Consider the following 13,269-nt stretch of genomic DNA (forward strand, 5'->3'; position numbering starts at 1 on the left):
GTGCGCCACCACCTCCCGGATCTTTAATTACAATTTTATTTAGAGTGTGTTGTGTCTCTGGAGGATTATATATATATATTAAATTAAAATATATAAATATAATTATATAAATTAAAAATAATCTATATAATTTATTTTATTTTATATGCATTGGTGTGAGGGTGTCAGGTCCCCTGTAACAGACACATGTGGGCTGCCATGTGAGTGCTGAGAACTAAACCTGGGTCCTCTGTAAGAACAGCAAGTGCCCTTAACCCTTGAGCCATCTCTTTCGCCCCATGATTCCTTTTCTTATTACCAAGCTTAACATTAGGGTGGAGGTGGCACACGCCTTTGATCCCAGCACTCGGGAGACAGAGGCAGGCGGAGTTCTGTGAGTTCGAGGCCAGCCTGGGCTACAGAGTGAGTTCCAGGACAGGAATTAAAACTACACAGAGAAACCCTTTCTCGAAAAAACCATAAATAAATAAATAAATAAATAAATAAATAAATAAATAAATAAATAAATAAATAAATAAATAAAAGCACTGGTTGCTCTCCCAGGGGACCCAGGTCCAGTTCTCAGTACCCGCATGGCTACTCACAACTGTCTGTAACTCCGGTTCCAGGGGATCTGATGCCTTCTTCTGGCCTCTGCCAGCACCAGGCATGTATGTGGTACACAGATATACATGCAGACAAACACTCATACACATCAAATAATAAAATTAATTAGTTAAAAAAAACCCACTAGCCAAAGTGTTTGTGCAGATGTGAGAACTCAGGACATGGCAGAAGAAATAACCTTTGGTCCTAGTAGGACAATAGTATCAGCGACTGTAGAGAGAGAATAGAAACTGTGTGCTGCTCTATGTCCTTTTTTTCTTTTCCCGGAGCTGAGGACTGAACCCAGAGCCTTGCACTTGCTAGGTAAGCGCTCTTCCGCTGAGCTAAATCCCCAACCCCTCTGTGTCCTTTTTTTATGCTTATCTAGTCTTCAGTCTGTTGCAGGTAGTGCTAAGCTCTGCTCACAGTTCCTATTTTCCAAGTGATAAAACTCAGGCATCCAGTACTACAGCCCTCGTAAGTGGTTGGGTCAGGCTTTAAACCTACACTCTCCAGAATTCGCTCTTTTAACCACTGTACCCTACTGCCTGTCAATTTCTCAGAAAGCCAAGTCTTTAACTGTCCTCCGTCCTGCTTTATCTAATTGTATTCACACAGCCAAACCATACCAAGAAGTTCTTTTTTTGTTTGTTTGTTTGTTTGTTTGTTTTTGTGTTTTTTGAGACAGGGTTTCTCTGTGTAGTTTTGCCCGTTTGCTGTAACTCACTCTCTAGCCCAGGCAGGCCTCGAACTCACAGAGATCCACCTGCCTCTGCCTCCCAAGTGCTGGGATTAAAGGCGTGCACCACCACCACCACCACCCAGCTCCAAGAAGTTCTTAATAACTGCTGTTTGCAGCCACTAAATGAGGCACACAACCAATGAACATTTATTTCAAGGAGACCTTATTTTTTTTTTTTTGCCAAGAACTTTTTTAATTCAATTAATAGCTGAGAATGAGTTTACTCACTTTAGTTGGCATTTCGACTTCTTCAGATATGAACACCTCTTCAATTTGGACTGCGTCTCTGGGAAAAAATCCAAAGTCCTTTCCCTTCTATCAAAACAAAGAACAAAGGTTATAAAGGAAAAGCGATTGAAGCAGTAATAACTATTGAGCCTCATTTTGCCCTGTGACCTTGGCTTTTAGCTACATTAAATCACAAAACACTAATTGGCTATCAAATGCCATCTAAAACTCAGGAGTGGGGACTGGGGATATAATGAAGTGGTAGAGTGCTTGCTTAGCATGCCTAGGGCCTTGGCATTAAGCCCCTGTGCCAAATAAACAATAACAACAAAAAGAACATGAGCGACGCCTCATTTTTCGGTAATTTGACGGAATAATATTAACTTAAGGGCATAATGACCTGCACTGTAAAATGCCCTTGTCAAAAACTTCAATATGAGAACTGGCTTATATACTCCTTTTATTCTCGTTTTCTTCTCTCCATTTTCTTTTTCTAAGATTTACATATTTTTACTTTGTGTGTATGGGCGTTTTGCTTGTAGTGTCTGTGGGGACCAGAAGAGGGCATCAGACCCCCTAAAACTGGAGTTATAGATAGTTGTGAGCTGCCACGTGGGTGCTGGAAATTGAACCCAGGTCTCTGGAAGTATAGCGAGAGCTCTTAACCACCAGCCATTGTTCCAGCCCAACCCCTCCCTTATTTCCTAAAGACCCTCTTTGCTCAGGTTCTGCAGATATACACTTTTATGTCTGAGATACCAAAAAGTAACAATTCAGGTGACAGCTAAGAAAGACTCCGGAAAATGTGACAAACTTGGAGTTTTCAAGGTGTCACATTCAAGAAAGGGATGTAGGGTTGGGGATTTAGCTCAGTGGTAGAACACCTGCCTAGCAAGCACAAGGACCTGAGTTTGATCGTGTCCCCAAGGGAGGATGCAGTTCCTTTGTGCTCCTTTTGGCTTTTCTGGGCTAGCCTGGTTGACCCAGTTCAAGCACATGTAGGACGTCCCCCAACAGTGAAGTCACCACTCAACCACTCACTCTGTAGCCCAGGCTGGTCTCAATTCACAGAGAGCTGCCTTGCCTCTGCCTCTCAAGTGCTGAGATTAAAGGGTGTGCCACCACCGCCCAGCCCTCACAGCCCTTCTTACGTCTGTTAAAGTTTCACAGGTATTTTCCGTCTTCTGATCTAACACCATCACATATTAAATATGATTCTTCTAGCTCTGCATTTAGTCTTCATTTACAATATATAGTATTATAAATATAATAATATAATAATATTGTAAATAGTAATATGTATCACATAGTAATAATAGTCTGCGTATTACAATACATAACTATTTGGAAATGGTCTATAAGTCTGTGCACAGTATGAGTCTTTAAATTGTTATAAGCACAGACTATTCATCTCTATTTCATCTAGCAAAAAGGCAGAGAAGCAATTAGACTGAACATTCAATATACCAAACTAAAAGCAGCTGGGACTTCACCCAGAGTTTTAGCCATTAAATACCATTTTGTGTAGAATTATTATTTTCATGCTTAGTAAACAAACAAAGATTGCTTTCTTTGCCTGTTATGACTTATACTAAGTCATTTTCTTGTACCTGCATCAGATTTCTGTGCTGCATTCAAAACACAAACTGGCATTTTAGAACCATTCTAAGCAGTAAGGGGTCCTGAGAGTTACAGAGCAGGAAGCACATCTGGCCAGTGGCAAAGGTTTGGTTATGAATCTCCTGGTGCGAAGAGGACGGTTTTAGATACAGTCTGTGTGGTATGGTATTGTACACCAGCAACATCAACACTCAGGAGGATCTGGCATTCAGACCCATCCTCGACTACATTGGGAGTTTATGGATGGCATGGGCTACGTGAAACTCTGTCTCATTCAGCCAGTGAGCATAAGAGACTATATTAGGGAAGAACCTGATGCATACACAATATGAAAACTATGTGGGACTCTATCAGATTGGTCATGTTTATTGAGCTTGGGAGTAAACTTATCTATCACAGCATGCTGTTATTATAAAACATAATACACATCAGAGATACAAATCTTTTCAACCGGAACCATTAATTATCATCCTCAGAGATAGCTTAGGCTGCTTTTAGTTTGGCCAAATAAAAGGATCTCACAGTTATTATTTTATATTCCATGAAAAAATTATATACCTTTCTTCCCTAGAGTACCAACCTCTCTGCTGACCTCTCCAGCACACTTCAGCCCTCTCTCTGTTCAGACAGACATGCTTTGAAATCTGATGAACTGACTTCTCAGTCTTTCTCACACTTGGTCACTGACAGCACAGAGAGGTTGCCATTATACAGGTCAGTACTCCTAAAGGCTTTCTAAACAAATATGAACTCGAAGCTTAAAACCATGTATGCTATGTAAAAATAATTTCAAGGCACTCCTTTAGTCTTTCATCTCAAGCTGTCTACCCAAAAACTTAGAGCATCAATAAATGTGATTTTTTTTTAACCCTGGCTGGTCTGGAAGTTGCTATGTAGAACAGGCTGGCCTTGTATCGAGTGCTTGGATTAAAGGCATGCATGTGATCATTTTTGTTTGTTTTCTTAAATATGAAGAGGGTTTAAATATTTATACAGAGATCAGAGGTCTTTTAAAGACTAACATCGAGGATCCTCAGCCATTTATTCTATGTTCAGTTCTTAAAACTAGATACTTACGCTTCCTGCCCACAAATCTTCTCTCTCTCCTGCAAGTTTAACATAAACAGATATCTCTTCACCCGTAGTGAAGTTTAGGTACCGACAGTCAGGTCCTGTATGATCTCTCAGGGCTAAGACTCTGCTGATTAAAGCTGCAAAGACACATAAAGAAAAGCACACACTTTAAAATGTTGTGGCTTCTCATTTACTTTTTACAAACAAGGTCTTGCTATATATCCTACACTGGCCTCAAACTTAAAAGCTTCCTGGTTCAACTTCTCCCAAGTGCTAAGACAATAGTTATATACCACCATACTTGACACCTCCATCCATTTTGCCTTCCTTCAATTCATCCTTTAAGTTTTGAAATGATAGCTGGGCTTGATAGTTCACACTTGTAATCCCAGCATTCATGAAGCCGAGGCAGGAGGATTTCAGGAGTTTGGGCTATGTCTTAGTTAGGGTTCTATTGCTGTGAAGAGATACCATGACCACAGCAGCTCTTATAAAGAAGACATTTAATTGGGATGGCTTACAGTTCAGAGGTTCTGTCCATTATCCCTGCCATCATGGCAGGGAGCATGGAGGCATGCAGGCAGACATGGTGCTGACTACATCTTGATCAGAAGGCAACAGGAAGTGAACAGACACTGGGCGTGGTTTGAGCATGTATGAGACTTCCTCCAACACTTCCTCCAACAAGGCCACACCTACTCCAACAAAGCTACACCTCCTAATAGTGTCACTCCCTATGAGCTTATTGAGGTCAATTACATTCAAACTACCTCAGGCTATTTCTATAATGATAACAACAACAACAATAATAAAGTTTGAAATGCTAATTTACTGATATTGGTTATGATCTCAAAAGCCAAAATAAACTTTTCACTACACACAGATGCAAGCCCAGATTTTTTGGCACAGTACTGAAGATTATTCACAAGCTGATCCCACTTATCTATTTTTTTTAATTTAAATTACATTTGTGTGTATGTTCATGTACATGTAGTACACATGTAGAGGTCAGAGTACAACTTTTGGGAGTCAGTTCTCTCATTGTATCCAATGGATCCTAGTTGTCAAACTCAGATTGTCAGGCTTGGCAGCAAGTGCCTTTACCCACTGAGTCATCTCACAGGCTCTCCCTTCCTTGTTGTGTCTTATGTCTTAAAGGTTTTATTTTATGTGTTTGAGCGTTTTGCTTCCATGTATGTATATGGACCATATGCTTTGCTTGCATGTATGTATATGGACCATATGCTTTGCTTGCATGTATGTATATGGGCCGTATGTGTGCCTGGTGCTCACAAAGACCAGAAAGGGTACTAGATCCACTGGAATTGGATCTATAGGTGAGTGTGAGCCGCCCACCATGTGGTTGCTGAGAACTGAACCCAGATCCTCTGTAAGAACAGCAGGCACTCTTAACCACAGATCCGTCTCCGAAGCCCTTGCCCTTTCCTATGTTAAGCAACCTCTTCTATTCCTTTGCATAGATTCAGGACTACACTCCAGCTTGCAAATATATTGTTCTCAGAGTAAGTCACCACTGTTCTCTGGTGTGGAGGACGCTGGCTTTCTTCCTGGTATCCTAACATTTCCATGCACTATATTCTCATTTTGTTAAATCCTCAACGCATATCTACAAGCTCATTCATTCTAACAAATGAGCCTTTAGCTAAGGGTTAGGGGACTGATCATATAGCTCTGGTTGGATAGATCTGCCCTGAGATTTTTTTTCCCTGTAACATCACCTTCCTTATCCTAAGCTTCTATCTTCCCTCAGGCCAGGAAAAAAAATTCATCTCTCTTTTTGCTGTAGAACAATCCTGTCTACACTATTAATATATATTACTCTCATTGGTTAATAAAAAGCTGACAGGCAGGTAGCGGAAGTTAGGCGGGAAAACCAAACTGAGAATGATGGGAAGAAGGAGGGTGGAGTCAAGAGACACCAGCCAGCTGCCCAGGAAGCAAGACATGCAAGACATGCTAGAGGACAGGTAAAGCCACGAGCCATGTGGCAATACATAGATTAATAGAAATGGGTTAACTTAAATGTAAGAGTTAGCTAGTAACAAGCCTGAACTATCAGCCAAGCATTTGTAATTAAGCATTTGTAATTAATATAAACCTCTAAGTGATTATTTGGAACCAGGAGGTCAGGATGCTGATTATATCTTTATATATATATTATGCATACAGCATTCTGTCTTGCAGGCCAGAAGAAGGCGCCAGATCTCATTACAGATGATTGTGAACCTCTAAGTGGTTGCTGGGGATTGAACTCAGGACCTCTGGAAGAACAGCCAGTGCTCTTAACCGCTGGCTGAGCCATCTCTCCAGCCCCGATTACATCTTCTTACTTAACTCATATCTCCCTTCCTCTCTGAGTCTGAACTCCAGCATTACCTGCTATCCTTACAATTTTATATCACTATTTTTCACCTTGACCTGTTTTGTCATTATTAAATAAAACTAATATTCCTACAGAGTAAGAAACAACTTCCATTTCACTTTATTACCTTTAAAACACATTGTATTAAGACATACACCCTGGAAATATAGTAGGCCCTCAATAACTCTGAGTAAATCACATATGCTTGATTCAGTCCTTCAGTGTCTAATGGAACACACTTATCATACAACTATTATGGTACTCATGGGTAAAATTTAAAAACATATTAAGTTCTTCAATAAGAATCAAAATAGCAATATAAATTACTATGAATTTGAGTTTCTATTGGACCCTAAAAATATTAAAGTGCTGATTCAATGCAAAGCGGGAAAGAATTGTCACTATCAAGTACCGTGGTTGCAAACTTCTCTACATACTGCATGGCTTTTCCAAAAGGTTAAGAAAAAAGGATTATGAGTAAAAATATCACATGGAATTTATAGGTTTAAACTAGTCATAGTTTGCATTTTGAAATGCTGTCTTCTGGATAGGAGGTGGGTGTTGCCTGCCAAAGACCTGTACAAGATCAAGCCCTTGACGTCCCCAAAACAGAGCAGGGAGAGGTTCGCAAGCCCCTACTGCTGGCTGAGGAACTACTGAGTCCAGGGCTTCTGAGGGAAAAGAGTCACTTTTCTTTAGGGGTGTGGCCACTGGTAGGTTGCCCATGCTCCAGCTGATGGCCTCACACCCACCCACAATGGTGCCTCACACTGATCTGTAACTACAATTCTAGGGAGCTCCATGCCCTCTTCTGACCTCTGCCAGCACCAGGCATGCACTTGGTACGCAGACATACATGCAAACATCCATGCAGACAAAACACTCACACATGAAATAGTGAATAAGTTCTTCTCAAAGACTTTGAGAAGAACTTTCTTTAAAAAATTAAAAAAGAGAATATGGATTAGGAGAGGGGATGTTACAGGGGCTGCAGGTGGAGTTGGAAATAGGATATAGAACAGACATGATCAAAAACACATCGTATAAATGTATGAAAGTGCCAAAAGATAAATAAAAATACTACTAAAATATAAAAAGCAGTTATTAGAGAAAAATTAAAGGATCTTATGAAATACCAGGTAGCTGTCAGGGAGTGGTGGTGCAACCCTTTAATCCCAGCACTCTGGAGGCAGATGCAGGCAGATCTCTGTGAGTTCAAGGCCAACCTGGTCTACATAGAGAGTTCCAGGATAGCCAGGACTAGGTTAAAAAAAAAAAAAAAGGAAGAAAGAAAGATAGGTAAGAAAAGAAAGGAAAGATGTAGTAAACATATGTTTCAAATGACTTCTGAGAAAGGTCACCAAAAATTTATTCATAAAAACATTACTACCCGCCGGGCGGTGGTGGCGCACGCCTTTAATCCCAGCACTCGGGAGGCAGAGGCAGGCGGATCTCTGTGAGTTCGAGGCCAGCCTGGGCTACCAAGTGAGTTCCAGGAAAGGCGCAAAGCTACACAGAGAAACCCTGTCTCGAAAAACCAAAAAAAAAAAAAAAAAAAAAAAAAAAACATTACTACCCAGGGGATGATGGTGCACTGCTTTAGTCCCATCTTGAGAGGCAGAGGCAGGTGGATCTCTGAGTTCGAGGCCAGCCTGGACTACAGAAGGAGTTCCAGGAATGCCAAGGCTACACAGAGAAACCCTGTCCTGAAAAAAAAAGTTACTGGGGCTGGAGATATGACTGACACCATGGGAGCATTGGCTGCTCTTCCAGAGCATCTGGGTTCAAATCCCAGCACCCACTTTGTGGCTTGTGGCCATCTGTGACTCCTGTCAGTGGATTCAGAACCTTCTCTGGCCTCTAAGGGCAGCAAGCACACACCCAGTGCCTTTACACGCATGCAGGCAAACACTAACACACAAAAAATAGAGGTAAATAAATCTTTTATACATATATATGTTAGAATTTTTTGTTTCATTTAACTATATTTTGTATTTTAATTTTGCAAAATTAGAAATAGTTTTCATGTGGGAAAGATATAACTCATTTTCAGCAACTCTAAGATGAAGATACAATATTTTCTTTTTCTGTTTTTGTTGTTGTGATTTTATTTTGAGACGAAGAACTCACTATGTAGCTCAAACTGACCTGGAACTAGAGATCTGGCTGCTTCTGTCTCCTGAGTGCTGTAACTAAAGGTGTGTTCCATCATATTCAGTAGGATAAAATTATTTTATGCCATCATGTGGATAACAAAAAAATCTTGGAGGTGGAGAGATGATTGGGTGATTAAGCGTTCTTACTGCTCTAGCAGAGGACCCAGGTTTGGTTCCCAGCACCCACATGGAAGCTCACAACTGTCTGTAATTCAAGTGCCCGGGAATCCAATGCCCTCTTTTGGATTTTGTGAGCACTAAGTGAATATGTTGTATAATACATACATACATACATACATACATACCTGCGGGCAAAATACCCATATATATAAAATAAAAAATAAAGCCGGGAGGTGGTGGTGCATGCCTTTAATCCCAGCACTCAGGAGGCAGAGGCAGGCAGATCTCTGTGAGTTCGAGAACAGCCTGGTCTCCAAAGCAAGTTCCAGGAAAGGAGCAAAGCTACACAGAGAAACCCCGTCTCGAAAAACCAAAATAATAATAATAATAAATAAATAATTTAAAACGTAAGTTCTTAAACAACAAAGTATGATTAATTTCTCATCATAGAAACTCAAGAGAATTTAATATTGAATCTAATAAGTCATAAATATCTATATTGGAACACTTATTTTAGCATTTTTACATAAAAAATTAACATTTGATATTATTAGCACTTGATAAAATTTAGACAGCTAAATCACCATGTTTTTTTTTTTTTTTTTTTTGGTTTTTTCGAGACAGGGTTTCTCTGTGTAGCTTTGCGCCTTTCCTGGAGCTCACTTGGTAGCCCAGGCTGGCCTCGAACTCACAAAGATCCGCCTGCCTCTGCCTCCCGAGTGCTGGGATTAAAGGCGTGCGCCACCACGCCCGGCCCGAATCACCATGTTTGAAATAAAAACATTTTTGGGGAAACTCATGAGAATCAGAAATTCTTGATTTTAAAATAGAAACTAAAATGTAGAAGCTTCATAAAGAGTGAATTACCAAGCTGCCTGATATTTTTTTAAACAACTCAATTGTCTTTAAAAAATATAGTAAAAGTTTTAGTTTTTATTTAGTTTTTGACACCTGGATTAATACCATTTCTGACATATTTCTATGTCGAGTCTTATTTTTGTCTTGTATGTTAAATGTATAATAATGCTGTCACAAAATATTTTGCTTCTAGAATTCCTTTTCTATGTCAAGCTACACTTTCTCATTCAAATATTTCTCAGTATTATTAATGCTGATTCATCATCCAGGGCCAGAGGAACATTTAATGTGAGAAGAAGAAATGCAAACTTACTTTCACATTCCAAGTCACCACACTTTTTGAGGTGTGCCAGCAGCTCTGTGCCCTCCAGACACTTAGCCAGAGAAATAACCAAAAGAAGGATTCTTCGAACACTGATTTCCGCCATGCTTACACAAGACACCAGGGATCCTGAGCAAGCATCCGAATGCCTGTCAGGTCACAGACACACCAGCAGAACAGCAGACACTCTCTCCGGCCATACAAGAGGAAAAGGTTGAGTGTCGTTCCGTGTCTTCGTAACTACATTTTCCCGTTGGTGTCGTGGCTCAGCTTCAGGAGTTAACACTCTCTGTCTCAAGCTGCAGTGTCAGTTAGACAGATAATACAGAAGGGCTTAATCATTAACGGGGGTTTTTAGTTGGACTAATGTTTTATAAAGTAGCCCATGTGAAACTGACTCACTTAAAGGAACCTTGAGCCCAACAGGACAGTTCTTAAGCCTCCACAAAAGGGTAGTTAATCTCTACCATTGTCTTCAGGCAGATCGGTCAACAAGCACAAACCAAATATTTACTGCATGTAAATTCTAACTTCAAAAGAGAAGATATAGAGCCAGAAAATAGTCAATAATGCAGTGAATAAATGCGTTTACCAGGAGGGCTGATGATCTGAGTTTAATATTACCTGGGACCTACTTGGTGGAAGGACAGAACTGATTCCCACAAGTGGCAATCTGACCTACACTTACACACACACACACACACACACACACACACACACACACACACACAGGAGAGACAGAGAGAAAGTTTTTGTAAATAAATAAATGTAATTTTAAAAGTTAAATGAATAATCCAAAATGAATTTATGGCCTTGCAAAAAAGCTTCAAATATGGAAATTAAACTAGAAACAATTGCTGTACACATGGCATTTAAAAGAAGGTATATAGTTGTACAAAAAGCAGTATGAATTTATGTTAAAAGTATGATTTTGAAATATGACTATCAGAAAAATTATTTGAGTATTTTAAAAAATCTTCAGTGTTACTCTGAAGTCATAATCAGAATAATAGTTAAAACATAATAGCCACTTCCTATGATCCACATATTATCTGAAGTACCTAGATAATGTGCACAGATATACGGTCTGATTTCAACTTCATACCAGCTTCGGGGTAGGCGACAGTATCACCTTGATATTTGCATATGAGCCACAGTAGAGACAGGCTAAGTCACCCAATGTCATTCAGTGAATGAAAAAAAAAATTTAAACGTATGTACTATGAAAAAACAACACAGTAACTACTGTGTTATAAATCACTGCTGTGGAAAAAACAGAAGTGGAGACTTCTTCTCATTTAAAAAAGGACACGTGTATTTCTGAACTCGGAAGGAGAGAGAGAGAGATGGGAGATGACTGGCAAGGCTCTCCAGAGGGTGGAAATGTGATTTCAGAATGGATTCTCCTTCATAGCTTTCTTTCCTAAAAAACAATGAGCATGCGCCATTTACAAATAAGTTAGGGAAATTGAGTCCTTTGAATGTTGTTGTTGCTTTAAAAGATCAAAGTCCTATATTGAGAAATTTTGTCTAACAGACTAGATCTAAAGGTCCCCAGGTCCCAAGGCAGCACACTGCACTCTAGGGCCAGACAGAAATGACACATATCCACCACCCCCGACAAGCTAAAGTAAAGGACCTTTGCTTTCAAAGTCCTAAAAGAACAGAAATACGATTGCCTGCTGGTTTGTTTACCCGTGGAAGTCTGCGCTGTCCAAGATAAGATTCGTACATTTCCCCAAAGAGTCCGATGGAATATGCACTTGAGGGTCAGTTGGCTTGCAACAAGGCATTCCAGAGTTGTGTACACACACACAGTGTAGGTTAGGCTCTTAATCAACTTCATTAGTCTGGAATATCATTGTTAATGACGTTTAAATAAAAATCAGCCAGGCTGATTTTGGGCCAGGTGTGGTAGCATATGCCTTTAATATTGGCACTCCAGGGAGGCAGGATCTCTGAGAATTCCAAGCCAATCTGGTCTACAGAGAAACTTGCAGATCAGTCAGGGCAAGATCCTGTGTCAGTGAGAGAGAGTGTTAACTCTTCATCCTCAAGATTTGGTGTGAAGTTATTTGCACAATGTATTTTATCAAAGCCAATATTAGAAGCTTCAGAGGTGGCACATATGTGAAGAGCACTTATGCTCTTGCAGAGGACCCGAGTTGAGTTCCCAGTATCCAGAGGGATCTATCACCTCTGGCCTCTCAGGGCACCTGCACCTCATGTACACAAATCTATACATAGCTACATAATTAAAAATAGTAAAAAATAAGCCAGGCAGTGGTGGCGCATGCCTTTAATCCCAGCACTCAGGAGGGAGAGGCAGGCAGCTCTGTGAGTTTGAGATCAGCCTGGTCTACAAAGGGAGATCCAGGACAGCCAGGGCTGTTACACAGAGAAACACTGTCTTGAAAAACCAAAACAAACAAACAAACAAACAAAAAAACATAAGAATAAATAAACAAAATAAAAAGAAGATAGACAGATACATACATAGATACAATACATACATATATAGTTACATAGATACATACATACAATACATAGATAGATAAATACATACATACATACATACATACATACATACATACATCTTAAAACCAGTAATAAATTGAGAACACTTAGCAATTTCCTTTAAGTATCATTGTTGTTTATACTCAACACTAAAGACCTCATGAATTAAATTCAGAATCATTGATGTTCTAAATTAGCAATAAACGGGTAGGGGAGACGGCTCAGTGGGTGAGGTGCTTGTCCTGCAAGCCTGCCGACCTGAGGTTTAATACTGAGCTTAATACAGGTGAAGGAAAAGAACTAACTGCACAAAGTCTGACCGCTACACATGCACATGACATGTGAGCACATCATGTGCACACATCATGAAAGCGTGTGCACAGGCTTGTGTGAACACCAGGCCCTAACTATAGAGTTGACCCCAGGTCCCACAGGGTGGAAGGAGACAAACAACTCTGGTAAATTGTCCTCTGATCTCTAGGCACTTATACTCACACACAGAATACATAGGTAGGTAGATAGATACATAGATACATACAATAGATAGATAGATAGATAGATAGATAGATAGATAGATAGATACATACATACATACATACATACATACATACAATACATAGGTAGATAGATAGATACATAGATACATACAATAGATAGATAGATA

At 39.9% G+C, this 13,269-nt stretch overlaps 1 protein-coding gene across 7 annotated transcripts in view; it reads right to left on the reverse strand.

Moving 5' to 3' along the window:
• The window catches only part of Mia2 (MIA SH3 domain ER export factor 2), a 96,886-nt gene extending 86,502 nt beyond the window's left edge, over positions 1 to 10,384 (reverse strand). For all 7 annotated transcript variants that reach the window (XM_042260577.2, XM_016007357.3, XM_016007356.3 and 4 more), the window contains exons 1-3: positions 10,080 to 10,384; positions 4,253 to 4,386; positions 1,556 to 1,642 (exon numbers count right to left, since the gene is read on the reverse strand). In XM_042260577.2, coding sequence (XP_042116511.1) covers positions 1,556 to 1,642; positions 4,253 to 4,386; positions 10,080 to 10,194 — 336 coding nt within the window. In that variant the 5' untranslated portion in view covers positions 10,195 to 10,384. The remainder of the gene's footprint in view (positions 1 to 1,555; positions 1,643 to 4,252; positions 4,387 to 10,079) is intronic.
• Positions 10,385 to 13,269: the final 2,885 nt, after the last annotated feature.

Source organism: Peromyscus maniculatus, chromosome 14, assembly GCF_049852395.1.
Source record: "Peromyscus maniculatus bairdii isolate BWxNUB_F1_BW_parent chromosome 14, HU_Pman_BW_mat_3.1, whole genome shotgun sequence".
NCBI classification, from domain to species: domain Eukaryota; kingdom Metazoa; phylum Chordata; class Mammalia; order Rodentia; family Cricetidae; genus Peromyscus; species Peromyscus maniculatus.